Source organism: Amblyomma americanum, chromosome 3, assembly GCF_052857255.1.
Source record: "Amblyomma americanum isolate KBUSLIRL-KWMA chromosome 3, ASM5285725v1, whole genome shotgun sequence".
Classification (NCBI taxonomy): domain Eukaryota; kingdom Metazoa; phylum Arthropoda; class Arachnida; order Ixodida; family Ixodidae; genus Amblyomma; species Amblyomma americanum.
The window spans coordinates 177,401,059-177,420,376 of NC_135499.1; the positions used below are offsets into that span (position 1 = coordinate 177,401,059).

General features: G+C 47.2%; 1 protein-coding gene across 2 annotated transcripts in view; it reads left to right on the forward strand.

Moving 5' to 3' along the window:
* Positions 1-3,393: 3,393 nt before the first annotated feature.
* The window catches only part of LOC144125509 (adhesion G protein-coupled receptor L2-like), a 27,123-nt gene continuing 11,198 nt past the window's right edge, over positions 3,394-19,318 (forward strand). The window contains exons 1-7 of one of the 2 annotated variants that reach the window (XM_077658967.1): positions 3,394-3,490; positions 5,469-5,717; positions 7,304-7,444; positions 8,731-8,831; positions 8,899-8,916; positions 14,138-14,383; positions 17,221-17,335. In XM_077658967.1, coding sequence (XP_077515093.1) covers positions 3,421-3,490; positions 5,469-5,717; positions 7,304-7,444; positions 8,731-8,831; positions 8,899-8,916; positions 14,138-14,383; positions 17,221-17,335 — 940 coding nt within the window. In that variant the 5' untranslated portion in view covers positions 3,394-3,420. The remainder of the gene's footprint in view (positions 3,491-5,468; positions 5,718-7,303; positions 7,445-8,730; positions 8,832-8,898; positions 8,917-14,137; positions 14,384-17,220; positions 17,336-19,318) is intronic. The other variant, XM_077658969.1, reaches the window with a different exon arrangement.

Genomic DNA, 19,318 nt, shown 5'->3' on the forward strand with positions numbered 1-19,318 from the left:
TTCGACCACATGGAGTACGCTTACCGTATACTGAAATTTTAGCACGCTAGTGTTTTAGTGTTTAAGGTTGAGGGTAGTGTTTCATTGTGCACACGTGCCCTGTGTCTACGCTTATATGTGTGTGTGTTCGTGCGTGCCCGCATGTAATTTAACGAGAAGAGCTGCGCAGCAGAAATGCGTTTTGTGTGTACCCAAGGTTAAAGACAATCTGAACGATACTCGGTTCGCGCGTTGCGAAGAGTTCGACATTGCAGTTTGCCGTTGTTACCAACAGCAACTTTGTTTTTTCAAATACGGCATGCTGAGAACGTTTCAGCGGGGCGAAAACGCATCGTGACAGGCGGCAATACATGAAAAAAAAATATGCTCTCAGAAACGAGGGCAATCGAAACTGTCAATCAAAAGTTCCATGCATTTTTAAGAAGCACTGAGCTCAAATTCAAGTACTCCTCTATCAGTGTATTTGCTGCGTTATAACGAAAAATATTGTTCTTTTGCTGAAGACTTTGGTTTCGTAATGTATAAAAGGCAAAATATGTCATACAGTACCGCCAACGCACGGCGTTTTCCGAAACTAACTTCCATGAGGACAATGATATATTTTTTAGTTGTTCTTCGCGGTAGGTAGGTAAACTCCTTTATTGCGCCCAAAAACAGGGGACCAGTCAAAGGACCGGTTGCGCTGACTTAGAGGAGGTCGGCGGGGATCCTTTGGGATGCCGCGGCCTCCACCGCGCGCTGGATAAGCCAGCGTTGGTCTGCTGGCTTGGAAGTACACAGGAGAGACTCCCACGTCTCTGGGGTGTTTGCGTTGTCTCTGTTGTAATGTGGACAAGTCCACACCATGTGTATGAGTGTGGCCGGAGTTGAGCAGTGTTTACACATGGGGGCTATCTGTTCCGGAAAGATCCTGCTGTATAAGAGGGGGTGTGGGAAGCTGCCAGTTTGTAGTTTGCGCCATTGGACGGCCTCGCGCCTTGTTAGATCGCGGTGTGCGGGAGGATATGTGCACCTTTGGAGTCTGTAGTGCTGGAGTATGTCCGTGTAAGTGGTGAGTAGAGATAGTGAAGCGCGTGGGATATTAGTGTCAGCGGAAGCAGGGTGGCTGATCATACTCTCGGCTCGGCAGCTGAGATCTCGAGCGAGAGTGTGTGCCTGGGCGTTTCCGCTGAGCGACTCGTGGGCTGGAGCCCAAAGAAGTAAGCGAGATGTGGAAGAGGGTGCTGTAGAACGTAGAATGTGTAACGCCTGGCAAGAGATACGGCCAGCATCGTAATTGCGAATAGCCTGTTGAGAGTCACTGATGACGACTTTGGTATTAGGGTCGGCTAGCGCGAGCGCAATGGCAACCTCCTCAGCTGCGGTGACTGTTTCTGCATTGCGAATGCTGCAGGCTGTGTACCAGCTGCGGTGAGGGGCGAGAGCTACCGCCACCATCGCTGGCCTCGATGGATGGTAAGAGGCGTCCGTATACGTGACGTCCGGACGTCCGCTGAAGCGTTTCTCGAACTGACGAGCCCGGTCGGCCCGTCTCTCGGCGTGGTGTTCCGGGTGCATCCGTTTGGGAATGGGAGGAATGCGGAGATTTAGGCGATATTCCGATGGAAGTTCAGCGTAACTTGGGGCCGATCTCGGCGGGGAGATCCCAACTTGCTGCAGTACCGCTCGGCCAGCGTGTGTGAGTGAGAGCCGCTCATACTGGGCGGTGAGGGTTGCTTCGATCAGTTCGCTCACGGTATTGGAGATTCCGAGAGCCATGATCTTATGGGTAGCTGTGGACATGGGAAGACCTAGGGCCGTCTTGTATGCTTTTCGAAGTGACGCGTCTAGCCGTTCGCTTTCGGCGCGAGTGAGACGTAAGTAGGGTCCAGAGTAGGTGATGCGGGAGCAGACGAAAGCTTGAACGAGGCGCAGGAGGTTGGACTCTCGCATGCCATGATGCTTGTTGGAGATTCGCTTAAGGAGGCGTCCGATCTGCACAACCGACTGGTCGATGCGTTGGATCGTGATGTTGTTGCTGCCGTTGGACTGTAGATGCAAGCCCAGGATCCTGATGTTGTCTGTTCGAGGAATCGGGTTTCCTTGCACCTGGAGGTTGATGTCCGGAAGTATCTTTGAAGGGCGTCGTCCCGGGGAAGGAATGATGATATACTCGGACTTTGTCGCCGAGCACGTGAGGCCAACTGTACTTAGATAATCTCCGATCCGTTCGATCGCGGTCTGTAAAGTCTCTTCAATCTGGCCGTCACTGCCGCGCGTGATCCAAAGTGTGAGGTCGTCAGCATAAATGCTGTGATGCAGGTGGGGGATGTCGGCCAGTAGCTTCGGCAGGCCTATCAGTGCGACGTTAAAAAGCATCGGCGAAAGTACGGCGCCTTGCGGCGTGCCACGGTTTCCCGGAGAGATGATGGAAGGATCTCCCGTGCCGGCTTTAAGTTGCACTGTGCGGTCGGTGAGAAAGTTTCGGATGTACGCATACATGCGATGTCCGACACCGAGAGCTTGAAGTTGTTGAAGAATCGCTTCGTGGAGGACGTTGTCGAATGCCTGGGCAACATCGAGGCCGACGATGACTTTTGTGTCTAGTGTACGTCTCATGACTACCTGATGATGGAGAAGAAGCATTATGTCCGGGGCTGCTAAATGAGGGCGGAAGCCGAACATAGTGTCTGGTAGAAGATGGTTGTCTTCAAGGTATCGTCTTAGGCTAGACCATCCGCCTTTCTATTCGCTTACTTCCAGTCCGTGATCAGGGATTCCTTTTCATCGATCACGTAGGGAATTTGAATCGAGGTAGAGAAAAAAATGTCGTTTTCAGCTCCAATTTCCTCATCAAAAATTCCTATTTAAAGAATAATAATAATAAGAATTTATTTGTCCCCTAAATTACATACGAAGGGGCGTTGAAAAGCTGCACGGGACAGCTTGAAATACCCACCACCCCTAAACCACCCCTGAAACCGCTAGCAGAGTCACGGAAAAAGCAAAACAATTGATTTTTGCAAAGAACGAAAACTGGATTAAGTCGTCCTCAGTATCCGTTTGAAACGGTTACAGATTCGGAGGTATAACTTTCTGGACATCCCTGGCGTATGCCGGCTACTCCTCTTTCGACATCTGTTTTTCAGCGCGTACATAAAAGGGAAACAGACAGAGGACCCGTGCCCGCGGGCTGCATTCTCGAGTGGGTAATTGAGCCAGGCCGACTTGAAGCGCCGAGAGCACTCGGAGCTGCCCTAGCAGCGTGCGAGTCCATAAGGCTTGTTCACTGCGGGACCGCTTATCAGTGACGCCAGGGTTCACCACAACAGGTGCGTGCAACCAAGCTAATGAGTTGGCAAACAGGGCTCCTGTATTTATACCCGGCCGAAAAACATCCCGTAACCTCAAAAAGACGGGACTCGGACGGCACCGGCCGTCATGGAGGCCCGTTGGCAGCACCTCCTGTGCCTTGTAGCGTACTTCACTGCGGTGCAAGCGGCGGAAAAGGGTGCGTTCCTCAATGCCCGTCGGCTCCAGATATTTTTGCGTCGTGTCCTGTCTTTTCACTCCTTGCTCAAAAAAGATTTAGCTAAAGCATAGCGATGTAGAGGTAATGTATTTGTAAACGCAGTGACTGTTGCTGTTTGCTGAGGATTGCTTTCTAATATTTTTTTTGCCCTTGAGATCGGTTAGATTCCGTGTTGGCTTTAATTTGCACGGGTAGAATCCGACACGGTTCTTGCGTTAAGGCAAGAGATGTTTGCTTGATTGCGTGCTACAGTTCAGATTTTTTTTTGTGATAGAAGTATGAGCAATTCTTTGGGCTGGAGGGCGGCGACCTTAGCTTGTTGTACAGAAATGTATTATGTTCTCCAGCTGTGCGAAATTAAAATATTGTGCGGCTGGGCGAGGGGGGGGGGATAAAATAGTAAGGCCTCGATAATGCCTCATATCAGCGGTCACATCGCAAGTGGGACGGGTCAACGTCGGTACCGGAGTGCGAAAACTCATGACTCCGCCTCAACTGAAGAGATGGCGAATAGTCCTGTTTTTTTTTTATACCGTGATTGTGCTGATATTTCCTTGCTGCTTATTTGTTACTCGCCTTTTGTTGTCTGATTTGTTACGCTTTATGTTTTCTGTGACTTAGACACCACCCAGTTTGCGAACAGCCTGGTGAAATATAAAAGCATACACTTCATTATTACGCAACCGACGATTGCGGCCTTTACAAGAGCGCGAAGAAAAGCCTTTGTTGCGTCTAATGCCTTTTTTTTGTGAGCGAATCAGCCTTTCGGTACAAATGACAACAGGCGCTACACAATGCATGGCTGTTTTACTGGGATTTCATCTACATTTCGTCTTTTCGCATATTCTCTTGTAACACTAGTCTCCAAAAACTTATTCCCTTCCAATGACGAGGCATGCCTGAGACTGTACGAGTTTTTGTTCCACTCATATATCTATTTCATGTGTTATTTCCATTACGCTCAACAATGCACTGCCACGACGCTGAGTAGCAGCCACTAATGGGCATCCATAAGCTGACTGACATTGTGCAAACCGCTATCCATAACACTATATTCTTAGTATTCAAACTTTATTGAGACCTGAGGTGCTCATTGAATATAATTAATTTTGCTGAAGCGATGCTTAACCTGTCTCGGACAAGCATTAAAGTAGGCCTTAAAATGACGCAACTCGATGTTTTTTTCTTCTTCAGAACCACCTGACTTCGGCGAGGTAGGATGAGCGGGAGAAAGTTGAGGTGTCAATGTCCTAACGTAATAAGCAGTTTGCCGTAATCAGGTTATGATGATCAAAAAAGTGTTAAGATAGAGTTCGAAGAGCATCCAAGGCTATGGTCATCTTTTATGTATTTTTTTTCTTCCACGAGTTTGAAAGAAGTAGATGAACCCATGACGAAGATCTTATGTTTCAAATGTATTTAAAAATTTGATGACGGATTTGAAAGATTGTTAATGAATCTGTCTCCAGTTCAGCCCTAGATTTTCTTGGCTATTGGCGCAAGCCGGTCCGGCACACACAGCAAGCCGACATACATAGCTTTAAACACACATACAAACATAAGTACCTTGCAGAAAATAATTATTTCAAATACTGGCAATTGCCTTGTGCACGCATCAAAAGAAACATTTGTCACGAGATATGGAGCATATTTACCGGCACAACAGTCCTCGTGAAATCAATAATGTGTGAATGCGCCTACCACCACTTTGCATGCATGGAAAAAAGCTGCAAGTTTCTGTGCAAGCACCACCACTACTGAAGCCCCATAGCTGCATCCTGTATTGCTCTGTAGAAGGATGAATATAAAATGCACCAGAAAGATAAAAGGGTCAAAAGAAAAATCCCATTTCATAAGAATTGAAAATCATCTTTAAACACAGAGGAGCAAGAGCGGAAGCGTTGAGGCGTACAGTAATGTGGAACGCAGCCAAAGCTAACTTGTTTGCATTTCGTAGGGGCCACTCTAGGTCCCACGGTGGCCGGAAGCCCAGTTGCAAAAGGGCTACTTTCAGAGCCAGCGTTAAACGCAAGTACAACGACGCTCGCTCCAAGCACCATTTCGCCCGCCGATGAAGCCTTCCAGCGGCGCTTGAACATGCTGCTGAAAGAGCAGAAGCTTGTGCTGCCACCTGAATCCAACCGTCGATATCGCCGTGCAACCATGCAGAAAGCTGCGGAAGTCTGGGCGCTGTTCCGGGAAAATCGTAAGTGTGCGTGCGTGTAAAGGAGAATGTTATTTCGCTTCTTCGAACATGCGTCGCGCTTCTCGTATAAGACGCCTTTCGACTTATGTATAGACGCGGGAACACCGAAACCGACGTCAGACATGATGCATATGCGTCATTTTTCGTTTCTTTTTATGCCCTTAAAATACCCCTGTCGGAGTGTTACATAACTGGTGGAATTACATGTAGATGATGATTACAGGTTTTGCGTATGAGGCGACACGCTCGTCGCAAACGTCGATGAGTAGGTGGTGGCAGCAACGAAAAGAGGAAGGCTGCTCCAGCCGATAGTTTTTCGGGGAAAAAAATGAGCCAGCAAATGTAGCGCATCTAGTAACGGGTTGAGCAATATGAGAAGGATGCGCAGTGCGGTGGTATATGCGCGACGCTGGGGTTTTGTATGGGGGATTAACGCGCGAACCGCGAACTGGCGGCGAGTGTCATGGTTCAAAGGTTCGGATTGAAGTTTCAATGCCGTTACGCTGGATTTAAAGAGTATAGTCAGAATAAACAGATCTTACAGCGGGATTCTCCTAAGAGTGATGTGCATTAGCTATAGTCAGATACACATCAAGAACGAATCGGAAGGTACCCCTCAAAGGAGGTCTTCCAGCCAATGGCGTCGACGAATTTTCGTGACGCGGCGATTAATAATATTAAGCCGTGGCTAATCCCCTTACATCTGTAATCATCTGCTGCCTCTGCTAGCAGGTACAAGGCCTGGATTAACCACGAAGCCAAGAGAATCGGTTAGCACCACTGACTGAAGGGCCTCCTTTGAGGTGCATTTGCCGTTTCGTTCTTAAGTTGTGTTCGACTTTCGATTAGCTGTATGCCGGTTGCAAAGTCGAGGCGCGCATTCAAGCCTAGGCCTGATGAGCTATTTATATGCTAGTATAATTTTACTTGCCGTGGCAGTGCAAGCTTAGTTCAACAATAGTGGCCTAAGTTTGATAATTGCATTGAATAGGCAGCATTAAAAGCCACTATAGATTCCGCCATAGCCCTCTAAGAGTTAGGAAGAGTAGTAATTAAGACTCCGTCTATTTGGCTTGGTATTCACAGCTGCTTTGCGCTTACTCCCCAGTGGCGCGTCTTTTTTCTTTTTTTTGACCAGTCAGTAAGCTAACTTAAGATTGAAGACGTTTATTTTTGTTCATAAAGATCTCAATTTATTTTGACTCGATAACAGAAACCGGCCCAATACTATCGCGCAGTGCATTCCACAATTTTAATTTCCAGGTTCTTAACTTTCAACCACGTTAAAGTTTTAAACTTATATTGCACATTTCAAACCCTCTAGGTTTCTCAGTACTGCGGCTTTTGGCTGCTGATCCCAAGGCGACATCATATAATCCCGGTTACGACGGCCGCATTTAGTCGGTGGCGTTAACACTGAAACGCCCATGTTCTGTACGGTGCCGGTGCACTTTTAAGAAAGCCTGGTGGTCGGAGTAGATCGGGAGCCCTCCATTGTGCAGTCTCTCACAGCCCCCGTGTATAGCTTCGGGACGTTTCTTCTGTTTTTGTGCTGAACAAGAAGCTAAGCGCTCTTTTGACTGCAGCCACCACGAGTCCTGAGGCACAGAACGGCGGCCCGCTGCCGGAGAGGGAGGAATGTGAGTCCACCGTGTACCGAGGCATCGAGTGGCCGGCCACAGCTCGGCAGAAGTGCGCAGCGTTGGACTGCCCCACTGGCAATGTCGGTGAGGCTTCCTCGCGGCAGCGAACACTTTTGCTGGGAACTGTGACGAATACAACGAAGAAAGAACGGACACAACGCAGGAGCTATTGTGTCCCTATCAACTTTCTTCTGCCAGAGCATGCAATTGTTTGTCAATCGGCACTTACTTCTTGGTCACTGCAACTGTGACCGCCATAACATTAACGAAGGGCTCCGAAAAAAAAAAAGAATGAACGATAATGAACATCAGCACGTGCGGAGATTGAATCGACGTCCTGAAATACTAAAATGTGCCTTAGGAGCGGTACCTGTAGAAACCACTGAATAAACATGGCAAAATTAGCTTGGTGTCCCACGAATTCACATCCCTTGGGGAATAGCATGTGGCAGATAAGTTGAAAGCTTTTTTTCTGGCCTTGAATATTACGAGTTGTTTTAATACGGTGCGTTAAAGTTACTGTTTAAGTCGTCTTAAAGCAATCTGACGCCGTAGACGTTTCCGGATAAACAGACTTAAAGTAGAGTTTATCGTGAGAAATAATTCGCATAAGACAATTCTCCCAGATTTAGACTAGGTCAGCGTTCTAGTAATATGTGGGTCACGTTATATACGCAAAAAATTGCTTGCCGCCTTCTCGCTTTCCAAGAAAACAGCGATCCTCCAACGATTTATTGGTGAAACCTGCAGGACAAGGTCTACCATTCTGAATCAACAGCAACAAGGATCAACATTTAAGCTTCTAAAGCGCTGTGTACGCAATTGTGCACAAAGCGAACCTAGCAGCTTATGTTAAGAGTGTACTACACCTAGCGATGAATTATTTACTTCGAGTGAACGAAGCACCCTTCATGTCGCAACTGGGATGGTCTTTTACGTCATCTAGCGAACGCAGTGAACTATAATTGACTAAGCAGAGGTTGTTTGCACGTCAGTCTCTATTTTCATGCATACAGTCTTTGCCACCAGTAATAATATATGCTTTTTTTTCTAAATTTCAAAAGTCACGTGCTTTATTAGACACAAAATGTGATTGCACGATCGCTCGAGGGCTCGTAATTTCAGCGCCAGTGGCACTTTGTTCGAACTTTTGTGCATGTCTTCAATATAGTAACCGTTATTCTGCGTTTTAGGACAGACTAAAAAGCTTTCTTGAAGCCTGCATACGATATTCAGGTGGAAATGAGTTTGTTTTGGGTCAAAACGACGAAGGGCGACTGAAGTGGTTCAAGGATTAACAGGCATGGAGAGGAAGCCATGACGATCTCGTTTACAGATCGTGGGTTGTTTACAATACTGTTGGTTCACAGGTATTATGACGTGGTGCTGCAACTCCAGGGGCTACTGGAAGTCACCGCGTCCGAACACAGCGCAATGCGTGCAGCCGTCCGTCCTTTTGCTGAAGAGTCAGGTGAGGTGCTTAATCAGAAGGTGTCGGCGCATGCATCCTGTAACAAGAGTTTGCACTCTTCTTGCAGATGACTTCAGGCTCGAAGGTGAGACACTCGACGTTTTCTCTCGCTGTGCCATAACCGCGAATTACAACAGTAAAAATTAAAAAAATAACAGCTGAAATCTTTTGTCCCAACGCTAAATTTCCCGCCCTTGTTATAAAGTGTCTTGGAATACATGTCACAGTTACTAAGCTCCGGTCAGTGAGTGGTGTTGTGCCTTCATACCTCCAAGAGGTCTATCCCGGTCAGGCGAGTTCACATGCCTTATTTAGATCTCCCCTGAAAATAGTTCTGGCAGGTGCGGCCACGACAACACGAAATTTATTCTGCCCAGTTCGTGAAATCTCCAATTTTTACTTATGGTCTTACATGTGTGAGACCCTGTTAGTATCAGTGCAGTCGTTGATTATGCAATTATTTGCCATCTTATGCACACTACTGCTGTCAGTCAAACATTTCCGGTGTAAACTGGGCGTCAGCATGTACACCAACCTAAAGTTAGGGATGAATAATTCAGCTCTTGAATACAGTGGGAGTGATATCCTTCAGCATCGGAGCCATGCTTAAATTAAAATGAAAACGTGTCGCATATATTGCTGCAACGTCTTCAAAAATGCACGAGAACATTTCATTCAAGTCGTTTCCATTGTCAATAACACCAAATTCCCTCCCGCTTTTTCATTTCTGAAATGAGTGCTAGCAGTGATGAAATACTTCGCTTTAATATTGGACATCTTCACCTTCATAAGCAGCACCCAGGGTAAAAATTCGTCCCACGAATTGGTTCGTTAGTTTTGTGCTATCTGTGGCGACATCATGAAACTGCATAAGTAACCAGGCTCTACCCTCCGAATTTCCATTTAGTAACAGGACGCATTGCTGCTGTCAGGGCTATAAGCTCTCTAATTTCACTGTTGTTCGCATTGTTGTAATCGCTGGATCTCCAACATTATGCCAGTACCATCTTTCCCAGAAGTAACCGGGCCACGTTGGTTTATTTCTTAGACACGTAGCGAAGCACTTATGGCAGCTTTTAAGCTATGAATCTTGTAAAGTAAGGTGAACCCTTGTCCTCACGTTTTGAAACCTTTCGGTCTTCAGGGGCGCCCTAAAGGTTCTATATTTGGACCAAAACATGACGTCCCCACTATGTAATCATGTGTTCTCCTTCTAACGGAAAGTTGAATCGCTGCTATGGCCAGCTGCTCGTTAGTAATAATTCGCAGTCTTTCGTCACGTAATTTATGCGGGTCTCAGCCACGTGGGACACGGAGTGGGTTCTGGAAAAGGGAGAACAGCAGGAGGAGGCCCATAGCTATCGTTAGCCCTCTGTATTTCAGTGAAGAAGTCGGAAAGTTTGTTTCTTTCTTTTTTCTTTTTTTAAAGCTGTCTCGAGTTCTTGGGACGTTGGCATGTTCTCTGTTTTTCTTTTCATTTCTCCTTTGTATCGACCCGCACGTTGTCAAAGACTTATCTTCCGCCGGAAGTACTTCCAAGAAGCGCTGGTTTCTTTATCAACATCAGGAGCGCTCGTAGTTTTATCTACTATAGATAAGCTTATTTTCGTGCAGCTAGACACAGAATTAGCACCGTAAAGTGTCCTGTATTTGCTCCTAATATAATGTGCGCCGTGGAGGGAATCAGGAGTGGTTTCCGGTGATTTTGACTAAAAGCATTGCGCCGGCGTTTGGCCAGAGTCCGCCTCTAGCCATACTCGTCCTCATCGGTACTCTACTGTCGCTACACGTGCCATTCCTGAAACAAATGAAAAGCCAACGACGCAGTCGTGGTAACAGGAGCTTCGGCCCTGCGATGTTAGAGTAACGAATGAAATTCCTGACAGCAATGCTAGGTAGAGTTTAGCGTTCAAAAGTGACATATGGACTATGAGCATATATTGTGGAACCAGCGAAACTCACGCAGGACAAGACTAACAGGCACATACACAACACCGCTGGACTTACAACTTACAACAGTAAGTCCAGCGATGTTGTGTATGTGCCTGTTAGTCTTGTCCTGCGTGAGTTTTGCTGGTTCTACCATCTGTGCATTATGAACCAACTAGCCCCGTAATTTACTCTCTCAAACTCTGGGCTATGAAGGACGCGATAGTGCGTGCTCCAGTTTAATTTAGACAACCCGGGGTTCTTTAACGCGCGCCGACATCACACAGCAGTCGGCCGATTTTACATTTCGCTTCCATCGAAATACCGACAATTTGTAAATCTTCGCCCGATTTTCGTAATTCGCGATATAATCTAAGCAGTACTGTCGAATTGTCTGCTGCAGTGGAGGCATTATGCTCACTAAATATAAAAATGCCGGCATGGTATCAAAAACTTAGAAATCTCGCATTTTCCTCACTCCGCGGGGCAAAATGAGACTCCCCTTCCAAAACCCAAGGTTTACGCAGTTTTTCAGACAGTGCACACACAATTGCCACCTTGGGCACCACCACGATCTTTGCTAGCCTATCCGCATTAAAAACACTGCACCTAGACAAAACCAAGATCACTTTTCTTCTATGACACGTTACAAACTAGGCACTTCTACAGCCAGACTTCGCCTGTAGCCCGGCTACTCGATACTTTTTTCAATTCCCTGTCTGCTTCGCTAAGTTTTTCTGTTTTAGTGTCAGCGTTGTTTCTCTTTCGCCTACTCTTTGTCGAATGGACATACCGCTGGGATCGATTCGCTGCATGTGAATACGACCTTTGAACGTGATTTTGGATCAGATCGAACAGAGGTTCCACTCTCCAAGTGCTGTAATATAGCCATGCTCGATCGCCACAACGACCGCAGGGCTTGGATACTGAAGCAAGCTTGTGCATTTTCCTCCCCTTGATATTCCTTCACTTTTTTTTTTTTTACTGTGTTGCGCTGTGCGTCCTTGAGACCAAAACGCTTGTTGGCTTAGGCACTGCTTGATGTTCTTTACTGCTTTCTTCACGTTCTTTTCGTGCCACTCGGTTATTGATGTTTTTCTTTTGTCTGTTCAGGTCATCCTAAACAGTGGCAAAACCAGGACAGCGTGTTGGAGCAAGCAATAAAATCATTACCGCTACTTTAGGTCTTTCTAGATACCACACTGCCGCATTTTGCACTAATTATAAGGTTGCTGCTAAAATAAATCCCTCGAAATAACGTGAGGCGCAAACATTTCTGATGCGATAACACTGCGTTCCAGTTGTAATAACTCTACACGATAATCCAGGACGCTTGGTCGGTTGAGCTGCACAGTTGTTAACTATGCAGCGTACATAATTTCGCGTTGTACTCAATGCTTTTTCGTTTGCCAACGCTCGCCTCACAATTTTTTCTTCCCTTAGAAGAGGCAAGTATCGCCACCTTTGAATTGCAGTGGACAGTGGTAGGTTATGACATCTAAGTATCCGATTGATATCTTAACATGTTTAAAGGTTACGATGCGCTAAGCGACAAAATATCGCGTTTAGCCCTATGTATTATTTTGTCCCAGTCGCTCAGCTCCCGGGTTCTTTCGACGTCGGCACGTTATCCCGTTTTTTCTTTTCTGTTCTGCTTCGCAACCGCTCGTTTTCGAAGACTTATCTACCGGCGGCATTACTTCCAAGAAGCGCGGGTTTCTTCATAAGAATCAGGAGAGCTCTCAATTTTATCTACTGATAAACCCACGTAAGTTGGTGATCCTAGCCACGGCATCACCGCCGGAAAGTGGCCAGGCCTGTTCACACCTTCTTGCATTTGCTCCTAACGTAATGTGTGCAGAGGAAGGGATCACAAGGAGGGGTTTCCAACGACTTTGACTAAAAGCATTGCTGCAGCGTTTGGCAAGAATCCAGGAGAGCAAGCCCGATAGCCTCGAGCCATTCTGCGTCCCCATCGACCGCCTGACGTCGCTGCATGTGCCGTTTCTAAAACAATCGTAAAGCCGGAGAAACAGCCTTAGTAGTAGCAAAGAGTAAAAACGATTATTTGGGATTAGAAATAATTTCGACCACCCGGGGATCTTTAACGTGCACCGACATCGCACAGTAAGGCGCCCGTGTGCTGTTCGATGTCAGTGCACGTTAAAGATCCCCAGGTGGTCGAAATTATTCCGGAGCCCTCCACTACGGCACCTCTTTCTGTCTTTCTTCTCTTAGTCCCTCCTTTATCCCTACCCAAACGGCGCGGTTCAGGTGTCCGCCGATATGTGAGACAGATACTGCGCCATTTTCTTTCTCCGACAACCAATTTTCATTTTCGTTAGAAAGTCTAGGGCATAGGGGTGGGGGAGAGATAGGCTTGGAGCTTCAGTGGCCGGTCTTAGCTGCTCCAGGATCTCGTTGGCCTCCGCCGCCGCCTTGTCCCTCGTGACCAGCATAGGCTGTGTGCTCGGGTCGGAGTCGGCTAGGAAGGCCTCGCACTTCTCTAGACTAGGGCAAGTTATCTCGGGTAGTAAAGGGCTTTCTACGCAGCCCCAGGTGAAGGCTTTAGAAACTAGTGCTTTGAATGTGCGGCGTTGGTGTAACGACTGTAATTCCTGGCAACAATGCGTGCGGCCAATTGATGCCGTAAATGGCCCGCGTTGTTCGGACACGGAGCGGCCCACAAAGCCTTGTGTGATGGCTACCTAAACCCCACGAACACATGTAATTTAAAGAGACGAAGAGACGATAGAATTGGACGAACTGCTTCATAGTGACACCCGTTGTCTTCGGTCAGGCGCTGGATAAAATTTCGAGAGCGGAGACGCGGCTTTTGTCATTCTCAGTATGCAACTTTTATTTTCTTAAGCTATGTTTAATTTTAAAACATGTGCGCTCCTGGTACCCAAATTGGCCCGAAACAATGTTTTAGTGAAAAGCCGCTAAATGAGAAAAGAGAAATGATCTTATTTCAAGAAACCTGCTCTCGACCAATAGGGCAAGAGTTGGTGAAGGGAGCCATATTTATGTGTACTCGCCTGGTGGTAAATAACACGCCGATATATCAGTTGATGCGGCTCTTGGACTTGGCCCTTAAGAAAATGCAGCCACTGTGGCAGGAATCGAACTCATAACCCTGTGATTGGTAGTAAGAGGCCATACCAATTAAGCCATTACAGTGAGTCAGGGGAAGATGCCTATACTTCACTACCGGAAAGAAAGGCTGTGACAGCCCACCTGTGTAGGAACTGTTAAGCAAAATAGATGACGCAATATATTTCACAATCGTCCTTCTTAAAGCGTCTCCAAAATAACCACCCCCTCGAATGCTACTGAAATATTCCCTGGTGGAGTCTCACGCCGCTTTCGCCCAGCAGAAGTACCTGGCCGAAATCATCGAGACCGTCAGCGAGTTTGTGAGCAGCAACTCGCTGGAAGTGGGAGGCGACCTGGTGGCCATTGTGGACCTTCTGGACAGCGGCGTGGTGAGAAACAACTCTGGCGACATCTACGCCGGCAGCATCGCCAGCGCCGCGCAAGCACAGCGCGTGGGCAACCTCACAGCCAGCACTGTCGACGAACTGCTGAGATGCGACAAGCCCTGGAACGAAGTGCCCATGGTGCGTGCGTGAGAAAATCCCCAACTCTTCACCGTGTTGATTTATTATTTGTACATGTGGTGCTTACTTCAGGCCAAACTACGTCGTAGCATGTCGGAATCGAAAACACTTGCCTGTACCAATTGGCCAATGGGAATTTCGAGGAGAATCAGGGGATGCTCTGCTTGTGTGGGGAGTGTGACCTTGTTATAGCTGGTCCATGTCAGCCCTGGAATCGGCGATCTCTTAAAGAAAATGGTGAGGGGGAATAGAGGGCAGGGCTGGTGTCGTTGTAACTTCGTGGACCAAAGGGGAAAAACTAGCAACTATTAGATATCTTTATCATAGCACATACCGCCAATTACTACCACTTACTGTGCACCGCGTGCCACCAACTGCGCATGCGCAGATCTACCTGAGTGCGCCAGATGGCGCCAGGTGCCGGCCAGCAGTGTGCATGCCTGTCGCTTTGGGACCAATTAGCGCGTACGCACCGGCCGCGCGCTTTTCACGATAAGTGGTAGCGGTGGCGGTAGGCGTTATGCTAAATCGAGAGGTGTAGCATATCGCGATCCGCTACCCTGATCCGCTAGCGCGTGTCGCCAGTGCGTACGCGCTGATTGATTCCTACGCAGCATGCGGACCCGCAACTTGCCGTCACTTGGCGCCATCTGGGGCCCTCAGGGCGATTTGCGCATGAGCAGTGGCAACCCATGGAACCGGATCCGTGAAGCGGATTTCATATCGCGCTATTCTATAACTCTCTAATGTCTCCATTATTTCCTCTCAGCGCTAGCTGTTTGTAGGACGTTCAGCCGATCCTTGTCGTCCTGTACCTTTGACCTTTTGTTACGTCAGCGTAAAGTGACGCATGGCTCGCGAGCGTGCCGTCGCTTAGTCGCTCGCTACCTTGGCAGAGAAGATGTGTCGCCCAACGCGGTGTACTCGTAAGATAAACTTCGCGAACGTCGCCATTTACGCTAGCGGCGAGTACGTCAACATCTGTGGTCTTGCAAGATTCAACAGTATTAGGCGAGCTCGCAGTGCCGAGAAGATGGGAAAATGGACCGCGATCAGGAAGTGCGCACCCGCGTAGCTCTTGACGCAAGAAACAGTCGATCCACGATGTTACTGCTCGGGCTTGTTTGAGCTTCAATTCATCATCAGGCAGTCTGGCTTTGCGTGCTCCATCTGCGGAAGACTCTCAAAGATACTGAGAATTTCAGTGGTAGCTGTACGCTTAATCTCCTCGTTTATTAATAGGATCTCTGCGAGTTGGGATTAAGCGACCAGCTAGAGCTCAAATTCGCAGCATCAGTCACGGTCCCATGGTAAAAACAGTTTTTTTTCATTCTAATGTGTGTTATATCCCCATCATGCATTTGTAGTTGACAAGAATAAGAATGTAGTGACTAGTGGTAGAAGCAGTGGCGACGGACAAGTACGGTAAAAGGCACACCGCTGTGATGTCTCCGAAAGAAGGGCATTGTTCTCACGTGCACGTGAGTCATTATGAAAAGAAAGAAGCTTGATGCACGGGCCCAAAAGACGCTATCCTTCGTTTCCTCAGCGTCTGCTGGAAACCTGATGAAAAATGAGCATATATGAATGAAATAAGGCCTTAATAATGGCCTTTTTTCTGTATTTTTGTAAACTTGGCAAGAGCGCCGATTATACCACCACACATATAGGCGCAGCATTTATCATCAAAACAGATTTTTGACTGCCCCTTTGATGCAGTTATTGGATCATGATAAGCAGTCATAATCATCAATTTATGTGTATTTTGTATACACAAACACTGGCAGCTTTTACCACATGCGGTCTTGTTTATTTATTTAATAGATAACACTTCCTAAGAAACTGAGGAGGAGGAATTTAGACACCAAGACTAAGTCCTGAGAGATGTGCTTGCAAAAGTGCATAGTCCATCGCGCCGTTCATCCGAATGGCGTGGTGGACTGTAAACGTTTTCAGAAGACGATGCTTATGCTAAAGTATCCACAGTATTCTAATCCACATAAAACTGTAGCCCGCCAGCAAGAACTAAAAAAGAGACTGTCAGTAAGAGAACAATCGACTTTAAACCTCAAGTAAAAACTTTCATCATGTGCACAGCGAGAAAGAGATTGATGCTTTTATGAGTCTCAGCGAGAGTTCAAGGGGAAGGGACGCGCAACACTTGTCTTTGTCAGCCTTTGGGTTTGGAAACTATCAATCGATACTTTAATTGCAGTGAAGTGCGCACAGAAATGGATACAAGGTCAGGCAGGGACGTAAAAAGCGCAGTTCACACGACCTCACCATGCCTGCGTGCCTATACACGCTGCAGGACAATGGACCGCTTGCAACTGACCCAGTTGGCCAAAAAAAAACTAAAAAAACTGGCTGTGGCTTAACTTGGCTAACCCTGGAATTCAGTGAAAAGCAAGGATGCTTGGTAAGCGTCTGAGGCTCGCCCATGGCATCTCCGCTACACGCTCGCGACAGCCGTTCTATATATATATCCACACGACCACGTGGCTATGACGTGTATTACCTCTTTTTACGACATCCCAATCGGATGTCATCACGTGGCTTCGCATCACCCCATCGGATGTTCTTAAAGTCAAAGGTCAACCCAAAGGTCACCCAATATCAAAGGTCAACTAAATGTCATGGGTCAAAGTCAAGGGTCAAAGGTTCGACACCATAACTGCACCACATATGGTTATGCACGATTACCGTGCTTGGGCTGAAGGTTGTTCAAGGTCATTCTCCGGAGTACGCGACGAGTGCTTTACCTAGCGTAGTCAAGCATTTCTCTTCAAAATGAAAGTTCGGTGCCCTGTTGTGACAACTGTTTTTTTTCCACGCAGCAAACGCGCCACAGCTGCGCCACAACACTGCTACTCATTATGGATGTCGCCGGAATAATCCTCAGCGCCGCCAGCGGCCAAAAAGAACAGACGACCCTGAATTTCGTGAACTTCCGTAAGCGTGAAGCTGCTCTCTGCGGCTGCAGATTCTGTTTTTCTCTTTAGGAATGGTGTTTCAGGAAATGAATGGCGCAGTAACCGTCTCACTTGTCGGCGGACATCTCAACCGAGCCGGGGTGGAAAGTAGAAGTGAAAGAATAAAGAGAGAAATAAGGGTCGTTTTAGAGGGCTTAGGAGTAATTTCGACCATCTGGGGATCTTTAACGTGCACTAACATCACACAGCACACGGGCGCCCAGCCTTTCCTTTGGGCATCATTATGAATTCTGGCTACGGCATTCGGTCGCTGAGCTCAAAGACCAAGGATCGAATCCCAGCCGCAGCAGCCGCATTTCGCTGGAAAAAGAGATCCAAAAGAAACCCGTGCGCTGTATGATGTCAGTGCACGTTAAAAGAACCCAAGCTTGTTGGAATTAATCCGGATCCCTCCACTACGGCGTCACCATAGTCCATGGGCAACTTTTGAATGTTAAATTTACCCAGCATACCAAGCAAGAATATAAACAATTTAGAGAGTACCGTTGCTGTCATCAGTGTAACGATTACTTAGAAGCTATTGCGAAACATTTTTCTTTAAAGTGGTAGGCATGCAGAATTATACTCGCGGACAGTTTTTTGAGGCTATGCTGCGGAAGCTACGGGCGCGTACCACCAGCTTAACCCCCCCCCCCCCCCCCCCCTCTCTCTCTCTCTCTCTCTCTCTCTCTCTCTCTCTCTCTCTCTCTCTCTCTCTCTCTCTCTCTCTCTCTCTCTCTCTCTCTCTCTCTCTCTCATGAGAGCGTGATAAGATCGCGCTTGTGAAAGCCTTGAAAGCCTTGCGAAAGCCCTCGTAGCTTCCATTGCATAGCCACGAAAAGCTGTCCGCGAGTATAGTGGGCTGTGGTCGTGCAACTCAGAAATTCAGCAAAGTGCAGTTCCTCGCATTCTATTGATGCAGAGCGAGTTTCTGAGAAAGACGTGGTGTCGGTGGCGCTATTTATAAAGCCTGGCCCACATAGTATGCTATGAACGTTCGAACCTGGAGTGTACTGAAACGCACATGGCTGCGCCGCCAAATGTGCAGTGTCATTCATTGGCGTCTCTAACGCCTACCTCTTGCGCCCGCGATGATGCAAGTTCGGCTGCGCGGCGTGTTTTTATGTGCGAAACACGCTCCATAATACCCAAAAATATTCTTTAAGCAGTCCATAAACTGTCCATAGACTTCTGTCTATAAAGTCTATAGACTATCTATGAACAATCCCTGGAGAACAGTCTATAGACAATGTAAATCCTGTAGACAGTATAGGCAATCTATAGATTAATAGTCATGCACTCTTTACAGATTCTTCTCTATAGACAGTTTATATACTATGAATAGACAAAAAGAATATCTATAGGAATGCAATAGAGTCTACAAGAAACCTATACACTGTCTATACACCATTTTTGTAAGGGAAGAACCATGCACACTGCACGTAAATGACAGCGTTTTTACAAAGGCAGCATGTGATCATGATTCAAAGGCAGTTGTTACATGAGTCGTCAAACATGACACGCAATTTGGAGCTTTCAGCTGAACTGGCTCGGAAAATTTTACCCCTTGCGTTAGATGCACGAATTTGCCCTTTGCCGTTTTAGGGGTGATGGCTAGCATATGACCCACTGTTGAGAGCCCAATATGGTGTGTTGTGTTACCACAGGCTTGCGTACGTGGGTTCGCCCTTGATGCAGTAGCAACACGCTGCGACTGAAAATGGTCTTCCAAGCCAGTCGTGTGTTCGGCTGCAGTCGGTGGCCGTTATTAAACGGAAAGGCCTTAGTGAAACTATTTTCTTCACAAAAAGAAACGGAATTCCTTGTTGGCATCCGCTTCGGAAGTGTCTTGCGCAAGGCTCTACTTTTAATACACAAGCAAAGGCTGTTCTCAGTGAAAAATCCATTTAAGGACTGCTTCCTGACGTTTTTTGTCCGCTGTTTGTGAACAGATAATTAAAAA